At 35.0% G+C, this 14220-nt stretch overlaps 2 protein-coding genes across 2 annotated transcripts; both read left to right on the plus strand.

Moving 5' to 3' along the window:
• Positions 1-1725: 1725 nt before the first annotated feature.
• LOC135731172 (transmembrane emp24 domain-containing protein 11) lies at positions 1726-3726 on the plus strand. The gene is made up of 5 exons (XM_065249121.2): positions 1726-1975; positions 2545-2633; positions 2738-2863; positions 3112-3258; positions 3421-3726. The coding sequence occupies exons 1-5, from the start codon at positions 1828-1830 to the stop codon at positions 3568-3570; spliced, it is 660 nt and encodes a 219-aa protein (XP_065105193.1). The 5' UTR covers positions 1726-1827; the 3' UTR covers positions 3571-3726.
• A 146-nt stretch (positions 3727-3872) lies between these two features.
• On the plus strand, positions 3873-8620 carry rnf212 (ring finger protein 212). The gene is made up of 13 exons (XM_065268092.2): positions 3873-4307; positions 4676-4792; positions 5000-5061; positions 5152-5226; positions 5317-5373; positions 5600-5670; positions 5782-5841; positions 6280-6335; positions 6503-6572; positions 6685-6727; positions 6855-6909; positions 7973-8045; positions 8161-8620. The coding sequence occupies exons 2-13, from the start codon at positions 4684-4686 to the stop codon at positions 8309-8311; spliced, it is 882 nt and encodes a 293-aa protein (XP_065124164.2). The 5' UTR covers positions 3873-4307; positions 4676-4683; the 3' UTR covers positions 8312-8620.
• The last annotated feature ends 5600 nt before the right edge of the window (positions 8621-14220 follow it).

The following is a 14220-nucleotide window of genomic DNA, read 5'->3' on the forward strand; positions in this document are numbered from 1 at the left end:
TCTACATCAGTACTAAGCCTTCCACTTCTCTCCCACCCTTGCCACTTATCAATTGCTTGAAGGATATAAAGCACTGGCTTGTCAATAACCTTCTCAAACTCAATAAAGACAAAACAGAACTCATGGTGTTTGCTCCCTCGTCACTTCTTTAAAAAGTTGATGACTTCACACTGGATGTGGATGGCTGCTCAATCTTAGCATCTTCGCAAGTACGCAACCTGGGCGTCATGGACTCTACTCTCTCTTTTCAGCAACACATCAAAAACATTACCAAAATTGCCTTTTACCATCTAAGGAACATCTCAAGACTCTGACAGTATCTCTCCAACTCTGTCGCTGAGACCCTCATTCATTCTTTAATCACCTCACGACTTGATTATTGTAATGCCATCCTTTTAGGTCTTCCTAGTAAGGCTACTGACAGGCTCCAGTATGTACAGAACTCTGCAGCTAGGATGCTTACACACTCAAAACTTGGACTTCATATTACTCCAATGCTGAAGAAGCTTCACTGGTTGCCAGTTAAGTCCCGGATCACTTATAAAATCCTTCTTCTGACGTACAAATCTCTCCATGGACTTGCACCTCAGTACCTCAGTGATCTACTACAACCATACAATCAAGCACGATCCCTGCGGTCCTCTGACAAGGACCTGCTCGCTGTCCCTAAGTCCAGGCTAAGGACGTTTGGAGATAGAGCTTTCTGTGTGGGTGCTCCATCACTCTGGAACAAGCTTCCTTATGCCATTTGCTCTGCCTCCTCTCTATCAACCTTCCAAAAGCAGCTAAAATCTCATCTCTTAACTGAGGTCTATGCCCTGTAGCGCCCCCCCCCCCCCCCCCCTTTTCCCCTCCCCATGTTTTGTTAAGCGTCCTTGGGTTTTTGAAAGGCGCTATATAAATTAAAGTTATTATTAATGTGAAATTGAACAGGTGTTCCTAATAGTCCTTTAGGTGAGTGTATATGTGTATGTGTGTGTGGGGGGGGGGGGGAAACAAGTGAGCAATTTGTCTTCACACTGCACTTTTTTAGTGAACCAGTACCCAAAAGTGAATCATACTCAGACCACCCCTCTAGAATGTTGCGGTTCGAGTCACTTTAAAGGGGTGTGAAACTGTTTGACGTGTTACATACTGATAACACAAAATGCATAAAAGTACCTGAAATTACTATATTAGTACCTCAAAAGTACTTACCAAATGTATACATTTGGTACAATAGTTAATGGTACATTATTAGGACCTTAAAGGGTACTGCCCTAGTAACAGTTACAGTACAGGGACCAAATTTTGACTATTCCTCCTGACAGTGTATCTGAACATCTCTGATATTTCAATTTTATGCAAATCATTTTAGTGGATGTGTGATAAAGTATTGTTCATGTTTTATCTCTTATGTTTTTTCTCGCAAGCTTGACAGCTGAAAAAAAATCAAATTTTAAATATTTATTTTGAATATTTAATTGTGAAATGTTGTCATAATCAGTTTTGAAATAAAGTTTAAAATATTTTTTTTAGTTTGAAATTCTGTTCATGTTTTCGGTGGGGTTCTAATGTTATTATTAACAACTCTAAACGTCTTTATACTATTTCACTTTTGTTATTCACTAAACTTGGTTAGTTTAATGTAGCAAGGCTGGTAATAAGTGAACTATTTCATTATCTTTTTCAATATAGTTGGATTATTGCCTGGTCTTATCATAACTTTCATTTTACCTTGTTTAAACACAGCAACAGCAGGTGTGGATTTCTCACACTAAACCTCCTGTTCACACAAAGCTTTACATTTTCTTTTGCTAACTTATTTGTACTGTATCGACCTGCGGAATGAACTGGGTAACTGCAATGAACGCGAGGCTCGTAGGATTGCTGCTGACTTATTTTTTTATTTTGGCTCCGGCAATGTATTTTGATTTAGGAGAGCAGGAGGAGAAGTGTATTATTGAAGAGATTCCAGATGACACACTTGTGACAGGTCTGTTGTACTATAGCCTGGTACTGACTAAAGCTATTAATGTTATATAATACACTGCATGCTTTATACATTTAAAAAAATGAACTGTTTGACAGAGGACCTCAGCTCTCTGTCTATTCAATTAAACCGTGAATAGTATAAGAAAATATCCATCTGTCAACATGGAGCTTGGGTTTAAATTGTTTCGATGTTATGAACTTCAGTTCTTTGACTAAAACAATGATCTGGTATTTTTGTACAATACCTTACTGTTTCATAAACTCTTTATGTTGCAGAAGTCATTAGCTTTTTTTACATTTTACTGTTTAAAAGCGGGTTCAATTGTGACAACTTACCCCACATACCAGGGCATATTTTGCTAAGAATTCTGAATTATAGTAGCGATGTGGTAGGTCATAATATGTGTTTCAAACAAATAAGGAATGTTCAATAAAGAATATCTCTGGGGTGAGCAGCAACTTTAAGATGTACATTGCTGTACTACAAAAAGCAACATTACCCATAGAGTGTACTGTAAAAAATGTTTATTAAGAGTTGAGGTGCATCTGTCTGTTGGTTTCTATCCATAGGCTCATTTTTGTTAGAGTACTGGGATGAAAACAAGGGGAAAAACCCACATCTTGGTTTGACTTTGAGTGTGAGAGACCCACAGCATGAGGTCTGAAGAATTCATTTCTTACTGTACTCTCACATACAGTACACATTAAATTGTAAACTATCACCACCTGGGTCTATTTCTCTTAAATGTTTGGTTATACGCAGGTAATCTTGTTAAAGCGCTTCATGAGGTATGGAAAATTCAGCTTTACCTCCCATGCTCCGGGACAGCATTTCTTATGCATGCGGTCAAACTCCACCAGGTTTTCTGTGTTTGCTGGTGATCGTCTGGTGAGTTGAAAGATGCTTGCATAAAGTATGTGCATAGTTTGCATGGATTTCTTTTTTTAAAGTATAGATCGAGTGCAGATTCACTTTCATATAAAAAGTAGGCAGTCAATTTATCAGCATTTTAACATTGGCCTTTCACAAAACTTTGGCATTAGGGTAAATAAATAATGACAGAAGTGTTATTGTTGGCATTTCTTTACCATAACATGCTTAAAATGTGTGATGCATACTCCATTCTTCATGTACAGAAAGTGCATTTAGATGTCCGGATGGGTGAGCATACCCTCGATCCAAATGCTGCCAAAGCAAAAGACACAATGACTGCAATGGAGGATAACCTGCAACATCTCATTGACCAGATGCGGTACATTAGCAGACAGCAAGATTTCCAGAGGGTAAGCAAACACAGGCGGTAGGAAGAGCCTGACAACAATATCTTACCGTATAAATTGCTGGCCAAAATCGAAACAAGAACCAGACCAAGTGTCATCTGTCCATGTTTTCCTACTCTACAGCAATTATGTGTAATTTGTATCTGTTTATTTTGGTGCAACAAGGAACGTGAGGAGACGTTTCGCCAAATGAGCGAAGGAACGAATGGAAACGTTTTGTGGTGGGCCATTATTCAGACATCAATACTTCTCTCTGTTGGATTCTGGCAAATGAAAAACCTCAAAGACTTTCTCATTGAAAAGAAGTTGGTTTAGCTTTATAAAATTTAAGATGTGGGTTTAAATAAACATGACCCTTTGTGAAACATTTGGAGAAATGTAAGAGTGTATCACATTTGATGTGTTTTTACTCAAAAACGTGCTGGTTTCAATAAATTCTTGTTAAATACCTAATAAATACCTAAAATATCACATTAATTTTCTTTTAATTGTCTTAAAATATTACACCGTGCTTTCAACAACAACAAGAGCTACATTTCTGTATTTCCTTTAACTGTGGTACTTTTTGACCAATGTTATGTTACAATTATTAAACTTTTTTCTTTTTTTATTGCAATAACAAATACACGATAGAATGACAAATAAACAAATGACAAGACAAAGTGTGGTTTAATATTTTACATAAAATATTATATATAAGAAACCATCAGATAAAAATGGCATGGAATTCAAATGTAAATCAAATCCTAAGAAAAAAGGAAATAAATAATAAATTAAAAAAAAGATGGAGGGAGGGCATAAAATAATTTATCAGCCACTACTTATCATCAGAAAATTAAATTAAACAAAATTACCGAAAATTTGTGAGTTTATTTTACTGTAGATGTTTTTAAGTGGGTTACGTGATTACGTCATTCTGACGTCATTTTTCCGGTGAAAGTCAGTCAGCACATCGGCTAATTTTTCATTAAATATATGCTAACTAGCGAAATCTGATATTTAATTTTTAAACTACTCATCAGTCTACACAGATGGTTGAATAATTTATACGGGTATGATTTTGAGTTTTTATATTTAGTGACCACTAATTATCGTATACTTTTTATCTTAGTAAATGTAACTTTTGTTTACATTTCAAACTTTCTGTTTATCGTGCGAGCTAAGTAAATTCTTCAGACTAAATTACAAATATTATTAATTATTCACGTTTCTCCCAATTATTATTATTATTATAAAAATTCACATACTGTGTCTCAAAACCGAGTGAGCTTGCCAACCGAGTTGTTATTTTGGAAACCCAGGCACACCTCTGTTTATGCCATTATACACGTAGCTGTGTGTGCAAATCTCCAAAATATTTCTAGGTGGGGAGCCGACAAGGTTTAAGACATAGCCATAATGTCATGTTGTCCTCAAACAGACATAATAATGTCTCACTGGATCTGCTGTAACTCCTGCTTCATGTCATCTGGATCTGAACGTCAACTGGCTGTCACAAACTGCGGTCACATCATATGTAATGTTTGCTTTCAGAGAGGTAGCAGAACACTTTATTCACAATATATACCCTAAATGTAATATTTAACATGATTTCTATTACAGTTATCAGGCCATTTGGCTTTGAAATGCAATAATAAAAGCATCAAAACGTGAAGACGTTAAATGTTTAATGAATTAAATGTGTGGAAACAGTTCCCCCTGCTGGACATAATACAGCACTACATTGAATGTGTGTTTCCACCAGGAAAGCAAGGATTGTGTCTTATTTGCAAAGCAAAGTGTCAGATCTCCCCCCTGTCTGATAAAGTAAGATACAGCACTTTGTTTATCATACACAAATGGCTCAGTATTTATTAGGCTGTATTATAGTGTAATTTGTGCATTATGTTTAAACAGAGCAGCACAGAGGTTCAGGCACTTTTCTCAGATATCAACACAGTTGCAGTCAAGTATTTCTCAGAGATTAGCAAGGTAATCCTTTACAGTCTTTCAAAAAATTTGATTGCAGCTATGTGTTTCAAACATGTATCATCAGATATAAACCGATTTCTTCCTGGCTAGGTTTTGCAATTCCAAGCAAGACATCAGAAAAGATTACTGTCTCATTATCAGCAGAAGGTGACAACTTTACATCTAACCCATAATTTGAAAAAAATCAAATGATAAATTTGTGTTTCTCATTAAAGTTTTTTACTTAAAAAAAAAAAAAAACAATAAATAAAAGCATATAGAAACCTTAGTGAAGTGCATGTCTAAGTGCATCATGACTAATATATCTACTACAGTGGGTAAGTTTGCAGTTTACTGATAAACAAATGACTTTGTCCAAACACTGCGAGTACAGATGGAGAGAATGAAGGAGACTGGACTGAAAATGCAGCAAGAGATGCAGCAAGAAATGCAGAAAATGTCTAAGTAAGGATAAATACTGAGTGGAATGGACAATACGTATATCACAATATGAGTGATTGTATATCACAATTACAGTATTCAATGTAATCCTATGTTTTTTTTTCTATTTTGCAGAAAAATTACAGAGCAGAATGCTTACATTTCAAAGTTAGAGATGACTCTTCAACATCAAAGGTATTAGTGTACATTTCTAAGTAGAGTATTGAATGTGAATTAAAGGGATAGTTCACCCAAAAATGAAAATTCTGTCATCATTTACTCACTCTCATGTTGTTACAAACCTGTATAAATTTCATTGTTCTGATGAACACAAAGGAAGATAATTTGATACATTTTTGTAACCATTTGTGGACCACATTTACTTCCATAGTATTCTTTTTTCCTACTATAGAAGTGAAAGGGGGCCACGAACGGTTTGGTTACAAACATTTCTCAAAATATCTTCCTTTGTGTTCATCAGAACAAATACATTTATACAGGTTTGTAACAACATCAAAGTGAGTAAATGATGACAGAATTTTCATTTTTTGGGTGAACTATCCCTTAATATAGATAATAGATAGCCTACTTATTAATGCGACAATTGTCAATAAATATTTTTTTTTGTTCAAGGCTGACATCACAGTCCAAACAAGATTTGCAATCGGCAAGTCATCTGACAACAAGAGGTATGTTTTATACATAATTTTCATTTAAGTGTACTGTATAATTTTCTTTTTAGATCTGTAGGATAAAGAATTCAATAGTTATATTAATACATTCATGCATAGTCTCAGAGACAATATTTTTTTGCTGTTGCTGCTATATTTTGATGAGGTTATATCTGTTTATTCAGCATCCTCGATTACAAAAATCCCATATTCCTCTCCACTCCCAATGTCAAGGAAGTTATCCACCTCCGGTTTGTGAGTATGAAAGGTTTTAAATAAAGCTATAATGACTTCACATAAACAATGCAAAAGTATTTTCAATAGTCTGATGTAAAAACATTGAAATAGTTTGTCTGTTCTTACTCAGAGCTGAAGGAATAGAAATCAACACCAGGGGGCTCTCTAACAAAGTAAACGTCTTTTGTTTTTCTATATACTTCATTTTGTGTGATTGACAATGGGGACCTGGTTGAGTTTGTGTTATAAAAGCTACTGTACTTTGTCCTATGTTGCTGAACTCTCTTTATCTCCATCCAGCCGGAAGTCTCGGGCAGAATTACTCTCATGAGATCCCCGCAAAATGCATGCATAGGTTTGTCAATACTACACATTCAGTATTGCATTGTTTTCACATTATTTTATTGCACTTATTGGTATTGGGGAATCTGACTAAAGACACATACAATTTTTACTCATGTAGTCTTACACAACACATAAACAATTAGTTTAAAGGGGACGTTTCACAAGACTTTTTCAAGATGTAAATACAATACTTGGTGTCCCCAGAGTACGTATGTGAAGTTTTAGCTCAAAATACCATATGTCCTTTGTAGGCCGTTTTGGGGTGTGTCCTTTTAAATGCAAATGAGCTGATCTATGCACTAAATGGCACTGCCGTGGTTGGATAGTGCAGATTAAGGGGCAGTATTATTATAATAAGATCCCCTTCTGACATCACAAGGGGAGACACATTTCAATGGCCTATTGTTTTACATGCTTGCAGAGAATGGTTTACCAAAACTAAGTTACTGGGTTGATCTTTTTCACATTTTCTAGGTTGATAGAAGCAGATTTTCATGATATGTCCCCTTTAAATTTATGACTTGTACATGGAATTACGGTAGTTATATTCAAGTTCATGTATAGCTCAGTGGTAGTGCATTGCATTAGATGTTCAAAAGGCCATGGGTTTGAACTCACATAGGAATAAAAAAAATCTAATAAAACCATCTGCCAAATGCATACATGTAAATGTAATGTAATTACCAATATCAGTTTCACAATAAGCCAACAATCAATGCTTTCCATGCATTCATAAACACACAACTTTTGCATGATCCCAAAATGCATTTACAATAATACAGATATAATAGCTTTTTCAGACCAAACAGAGTTGGCTTTTTATTGTTGGTCTGATTGAAAATGAACAGTACAGTACATTACATTACTAGCGCAGATGTCACAGATACCCATACCAGTACTTCATTGGGTTACTCCTACACATACCTACAGTAGTATTTCGCAATGTTTCTCCTCAATTCCTCTCAAAAGAGTAAATAGATACACGCTCGTTTTACAATGATTTCAAAGATCCATTTGTACAGTCTGGCTGTGTCATACACTTTGTTCTGTAATGAATGATCTTCTCCACTTAGGTTCGGTACCTGTCCGAGCATCCACTCAAAGCACTATGGGCAGCCATTCAGCACCATTCAGTGGCACTGTCAGGTATTTCTTGCACTGAAGAATGACTCCAGTGTCTTGTATCTTAGAGAATCGTCCTTTCTTACGGGACAGTACTGTATGTGGACGATTGGAGTAACGTGAGACGTATCTCTTGCAGTAGGGAATTCTCCAGTGGTCTACGGGAACCTATGATGAGTCCATCCCATAATGTGGCCTACCGCAGAGAGTCACCATGGGAGACGCCTGTGTTCAAACTGCCCTCAGCCTACAAATACCCCTCTGTGTCCTCTCTAGGACCCCCTCCATGATGTAACATCCAGCCTGTTGCACAAAACAGCCACTGACGTGTAATGGACTCATTCGTATGATGGTGTAATGCATTAATATTGCCTCTCTCTGTGTGCGTGTGTGAAGCAATAGACGTCTGTGCTGTTGTTTCCATAAATGTACCGTAGTAATTAATCACAGATCTTTGTTGATGAGTTTGTGAGTGTGAATTTTAATATGACATTTTGTGCATGACGTACACGGTGTCAGCAGCATGTGCTATTAATCAAATCCAATATGTTCTCTGCTGTGTGTTTTCCTCTTAACACGCTGATGCCATTTTATTTAAGTGTTCGTACCTTGTTCATGATGATTAAAATGGTGGACACAATAGTTTTGAGTTCAGTGTTTTTTTTTTGCTGAGGTTGAACAAAATCTATCATTGTTGTGAGACTTAGATTTAGTTGCTTTTTTAAAACGGTTATAATGAAATGAAGGTAGATTTTTAGACTTTTTTGAAAATTATAATGCTTTCGTGTGAAAAAAAAAACAGTTATATGAGAGTTGTCAGTGTATCACAATGCAGTCTTATGGCTCACTGCAGTTTTTGCTGTGCATTTTTAGGCAACAGAAAAAAATGGGGTAAACACGTTTAACTAAACAGTCGTTTATTTTTATGTTTTGGGGACGTTTTAGTGGTGTTATTTAGTGGATAGGATAGTGGCAAGTAGACATGAAAGTGTTGGGTGGAGAGGGAGGAGTGGGATCGGCAAAGGACCTTAGAGACAGGAATCGAACTTGGGTTGCCGTGAGCACACTGGTGCCATACAAGTCGGTCCACTAACCATAGGGGTATTGTCGCTGACAACAGTCATATCTTTTAGTAAATATTGCTTTGAAATGACATTCAGAGTAAATGCAGTATACATGGCCACAGGGTCCAAAACGTCTAGGGGTGCTGCAGGGTTCCTAATTTAAAATGTAAAACAATGCCTGTTCATGTAAACGTTAAAATTAGCAAATGTAAATGGCTGTGTGTGTGAATGGGGAAAGAGAGTTGTGGTAAATACATAGTAAATCACTGTATATGGTGTTTAACGTCACAGAAAATTCCCATAATTGCTGTACAGTATTGTACAGGGAGACGTATAGTAAATAACTGTAAATCAATAAATCAATGTGGTTTCTTTAATGTGACTAAGGTTTTGAAGAGGTATTATTTATGCGCACAGCACAAATAATGTAGAATGAGTTGCAGGCCAAAGTCAAATACTTAATGTGTTAAGATCCTGAACCCCAATATAAATAAAAAATGCACAAAAAATAATATCTATTGCAATTGTTCAAACATTAGGAATGTTGTGTACACATAAAATCATATAAAAAAATAAATGAAGTGTTTGTTTCTCGTCTAAATGAATTGGGTATAGCCTTTAGTTTAAGGCAGTGTTTCTCAAACTTTTTCAGCCCAAGGACCACTTTATCTTCCAATTTTTTTCTGAGGACCACCTAACAGAATCCCACTCTAACACGCCCCCAAAAAACAACAAAATAGGAAGGATAAGCTACACTTAAGCTTAATATGCAACTGTTTCAAGTCAAAAACAAATTTTTTAAACACAAATGCAGTGCTATGTTCAGAAATTATTATATGATTTTTATTTCATTTGAACAAGTAAATGTGAAATGAGTTACAGCTTAATATGAACAACAAACTGCAATTAAACATACTGTTACAGCCTAGGTCCCACTTAATGTCATTCCAAAGAGCCATTAGTTTAAAACTGAGGTTGTGGGTATATGAAGTCTATGGTTGTAAATAAAATGCTGAAAAAAAAATTCCCCTTAATGTCCAAAATAACTGAAATTACAGGCATTTTACACATGAAACAAAAACTAGTACTTTACAAAACTAATAGATCTGTGGTTTAGCCACAGATGTCTCTTTGGTTTAGCCACCGATCCATTTTTACGTTATTAAACCAGAATGGCAAGAACTGATATCACAGTTTTGCAAGTGCATTAAAAATCTACTTAAATAAGTGACGATTGTATAAACACTTGCCTAGTGTAGGTCATCTTCTGGCGGACCACTGGGGGGGGTTTGGCGGACCACTTGTGGTCCGCGGACCACACTTTGAGAATTACTGGTTTAAGGGGACATGTGTGACTTTTTCCATGTTTAAGTGCTATAATTGGTTCCACGGTGCTTCTATCAACCTTGAAAATGTGTTAAAGCTCAACCCAGTAACTTAGTTTTGGTAAACCACTCTCTTTAAGCACGTGGAAATCGAAATTTGGCTTCCTTTGTGATGTCAGAAGGGGTTAATACCGCCCCTTAATCTGCACTATCCAACCACGGCACTGCTATTTAGTGCAGATATCAACTCATTTGCATTTAAAAGGACACAACCAAAAATTGCACATTTTTGCTACAAAGTGTCAATTTTTACATGCTATAATAAATTATCTATATGATATATGAGCTAAAACTTCACAAACGTACTCTGGGTCTTGTGAAATGTCCCCTTTAAAAACATTAATGTTGTGTGACCGTGATTTATCTTATTTCCGTTCCTTAACATGCTTAATATTTTTTTAACAAATTCTTAGTAGTTAAAGTTTTTAACAAAAAATGGCATTTTTTTTTTTTTGGTTTTTAAGTAATGAACTCAGATTTTTTTTTCAAAGTTGGCTTCTCAAATGCAGTTAACATTTAATTTAATACTTATTTTTCCTATAAAACTGATGAAAATGTTTTTAAAATATCATTCGCTTATGCATACTGTATCACTGATTCATATTTCTGCCACAAGATGTTTTCATTTACAGTTATTGCTATTATTTGTCACACCACAAGATGAGTGGTTGCTCCAAATGACACAAAGACATGTATATCATTATTTAAAAAGATAAATAAGTAATACATTTCATACAAAAATTGATTGAAACCAGATTTTATCCTCAGATTTGAACATTCAGAAAACTACTCCATAATGTTTCTTTGTGAACAAGAGCAGAATATTTACAGTCTCCATCCTGTTGAAATCTCAGAGCTCCTATTACAGTACTGTATGAAAAACCACAAGAGCTAAATGACTTCCAGCACCTTCTAAAACCTTCAGGTACTCAAGTATATTATATTGTCTACAAAACAATCCTCATAAATCCAATAGCTGCGTACAGTGGATTAGATGAACCCCTGCCATTGCAGACGGTAAATCTTGTGAGAGCGTAAAGTGTGCAGTGAAAGAAGAGATGTTTATAGCTGGAGGGCCTGGTGTGATCAAAAGACAGCAGAGATTGTTCCAGTGTCATATCTGCCATGTTACACAAGTACTTAAGAGCGATGACACAATAACACCTGAATACAACTTAAACATGTTTTTATTTGATCCGTGTAGTAATGAGTCAGCGGGATAGAATGGGCTGAAAAGTATGCAAAGTATGACTTTATTCATTACATATTACACAGTTTGTTCCCATAATGTGATTCCAAAATTTACACTGTTTACAGATTTGCACAGATACAGTGACCATCTGCACTTTACTCTGAGTTACAGTAATGAAAAGACTAGTTGTTATGATTTATTGAGAACATCATTTTTTACAGTGTTTTAAAGTGATGTCCAACTTTGAACAATTAAAATCTTTGCTCTTTATTCAAATATTTTATTAAAGATGCATCAAAATATGTTGTATGCATGTTGCATTGGTGTGTTTGGAATATAAACCGAAGCTCAGCTTTGAGAATTTAAGGAGGCTTGGCAAAAAATGACACAAGACACATGCAAAATTTATAAAGACACATTCCAGAACAAAGACTACAACATATTACCACAAAAGAGGATGAACAAATGTTACTAACAGATAAAACTGTAATCATTTTATTACCTGTGAGCTTTTTGTTTTTATGCACACACTGTAACAAATTTCTGTAGTTTTCACAGCATTATTACTGCAAACAAATATCTGTAGTTTTCACAGCATTATTACTGCAAACAAATATCTGTAGTTTTCACAGCATTATTACTGCAAACAAATTTCTGTAGTTTTCACAGCATTATTACTGCAAACAAATATCTGTAGTTTTCACAGCATTATTACTGCAAACAAATTTCTGTAGTTTTCACAGCATTATTACTGCAAACAAATATCTGTAGTTTTCACAGCATTATTACTGCAAACTTAACAAATCCTTGCTGTAGAACATTTATACATTAAATATATTTATCCTGTGTATCATAATTCAGTTTTTTCACAGGTGGATTAACCAACCTGAAATACATTAACATGCACATATTTTGTCCAATTTTATCGTAGAAAGGTATAGTTGCTCATTATTTTTTTTGTATAATATTTGCTATAATCGCAATTAAAGTATGATTATTACTGTGATTTGAATTTTAATAATGAATTTTGACTGTGATTGAATCTACAGTAAGTTTACTGTAAAGTAGATTACAGCAACTTACTTGCCAATTGCTGCCAGCAAGTTACTGTAGATTTCACAGTATTTTTTTACAGTGCATTTTTGTATATTTAAATAAAACCCAGATTCTTATTTGCTAAATTATTTTATCTGATTCCTTTAAAGTTTAGTGTTTTGTCAATTTGTACCACACATTCCATATTTTGATGATTTAATCAAAACTGAGGGGGCATTAAAAGCAAATCTTTTATGTATGCTAACATTTCCAACAATGATAAAACATATCAACAAGTAAAATAAAATAAAATCAACAAGTAAAGCATAAAAGTTTGAGGTAGACTATATCAAAAACTAGCCCTCCAGATTGTTTTATCCATTGTGGTAGCCCTTGATCACAAAAAAGGTTGGGGACCCCTGGACTATAGGCTAATGTAAATATTATTTTAAATGACAGTTTAAACTTAATTACTGTTTTACTTCACTCTCTACTTTATTTATTTATGTAAACCAAATCACACCAAGCATTTCAATGCCCAACCCAGAAAGCGGTCGACTCCGGGCTGGATCTGCACCAGATCCGAGCCAAAGTCAGTGACTCAGAAATCTCATGCATATGACAAATAACCTTGAATCTTTAAACAACACATCTTATGACATACAGAACTGAACAGTAGTTGTTAAAATCTTGCATTTTAACCGTTTGTAAAGAAACAGTGTCACATTTGGTTTTCGTAAAGAAGGAAAGCATCCCAATTAACCTACTAATTTAGCCAAAAATCTGTGATGGGCTGCATAAACAAAGCCACAAAGTTAAGACTGTGTACTAAGTACTAACAATTATTTGGGGTTAATTAGCCTTACTTTTCAGATTCAAATGTGACTAATCTGCCTATAAATGCAAATGACTAAAAAACTTAATGACCAATCCTGAAGAAAAAATAATGACTAACTTGTTAGACTAATCCAAGCGGTATGCAACCAGCCACAGATGCTCAGACTTGAAAGTAGGCTCAAATATACAGTAATCACATTCAACAACCATCTTAAAGTGACAGTTCACCAAAAAAATTTAATTCTGTCATCGTTTACTCCCTCTCATATGTTACAAACCTGTATAAATATCTTTGTTTTGATGAACACCAAGGAAGATATTTTGAGCAATGTTTGTAACCAAACTGTTCATGAGCCCTATTCACATTCATAGTAGAAGAAAAGAAAAAAGTGACTCATGAAAGTTTAGGTTACTACGGAAGTCAAGAGAGGACATGCACTATTATTATTTTTGCTTGCTTGTTTTCTCGTCATCACAACTTAATTTCACGTGATTTTGAGATAACAAAAGTTGTTTTCTTGTTATCCTGACATGATAATCTATAATGTAATTTCCTGTCCATAATATTTAGTGTATTTTGAAGTGAACTAATGCATATGAGTTGTGGTCTTAGCCCATACCAAATGTAGCCGATAGACTTAATAAATAAATAAAGTTGGACGGTTCATGTTCGTGAATTTAGGGAC

This window comes from Paramisgurnus dabryanus, chromosome 16 (genome assembly GCF_030506205.2).
Source record: "Paramisgurnus dabryanus chromosome 16, PD_genome_1.1, whole genome shotgun sequence".
NCBI lineage: Eukaryota > Metazoa > Chordata > Actinopteri > Cypriniformes > Cobitidae > Paramisgurnus > Paramisgurnus dabryanus.

Bases quoted from the DNA above. Each gene is read 5' to 3' on its own strand.
- LOC135731172 (XM_065249121.2), top strand. From the start codon at position 1,828: ATGAACTGGGTAACTGCAATGAACGCGAGGCTCGTAGGATTGCTGCTG. The intron at 2,634-2,737 runs GTCTGAAGAATT...GGTTATACGCAG, and splicing joins TGAGAGACCCACAGCATGAG to GTAATCTTGTTAAAGCGCTT. The intron at 2,864-3,111 runs GTGAGTTGAAAG...CTTCATGTACAG, and splicing joins TGTTTGCTGGTGATCGTCTG to AAAGTGCATTTAGATGTCCG.
- rnf212 (XM_065268092.2), top strand. From the start codon at position 4,684: ATGTCTCACTGGATCTGCTGTAACTCCTGCTTCATGTCATCTGGATCT. The intron at 5,374-5,599 runs GTGACAACTTTA...CTGCGAGTACAG, and splicing joins TGTCTCATTATCAGCAGAAG to ATGGAGAGAATGAAGGAGAC. The intron at 6,910-7,972 runs GTTTGTCAATAC...TTCTCCACTTAG, and splicing joins CCCGCAAAATGCATGCATAG to GTTCGGTACCTGTCCGAGCA.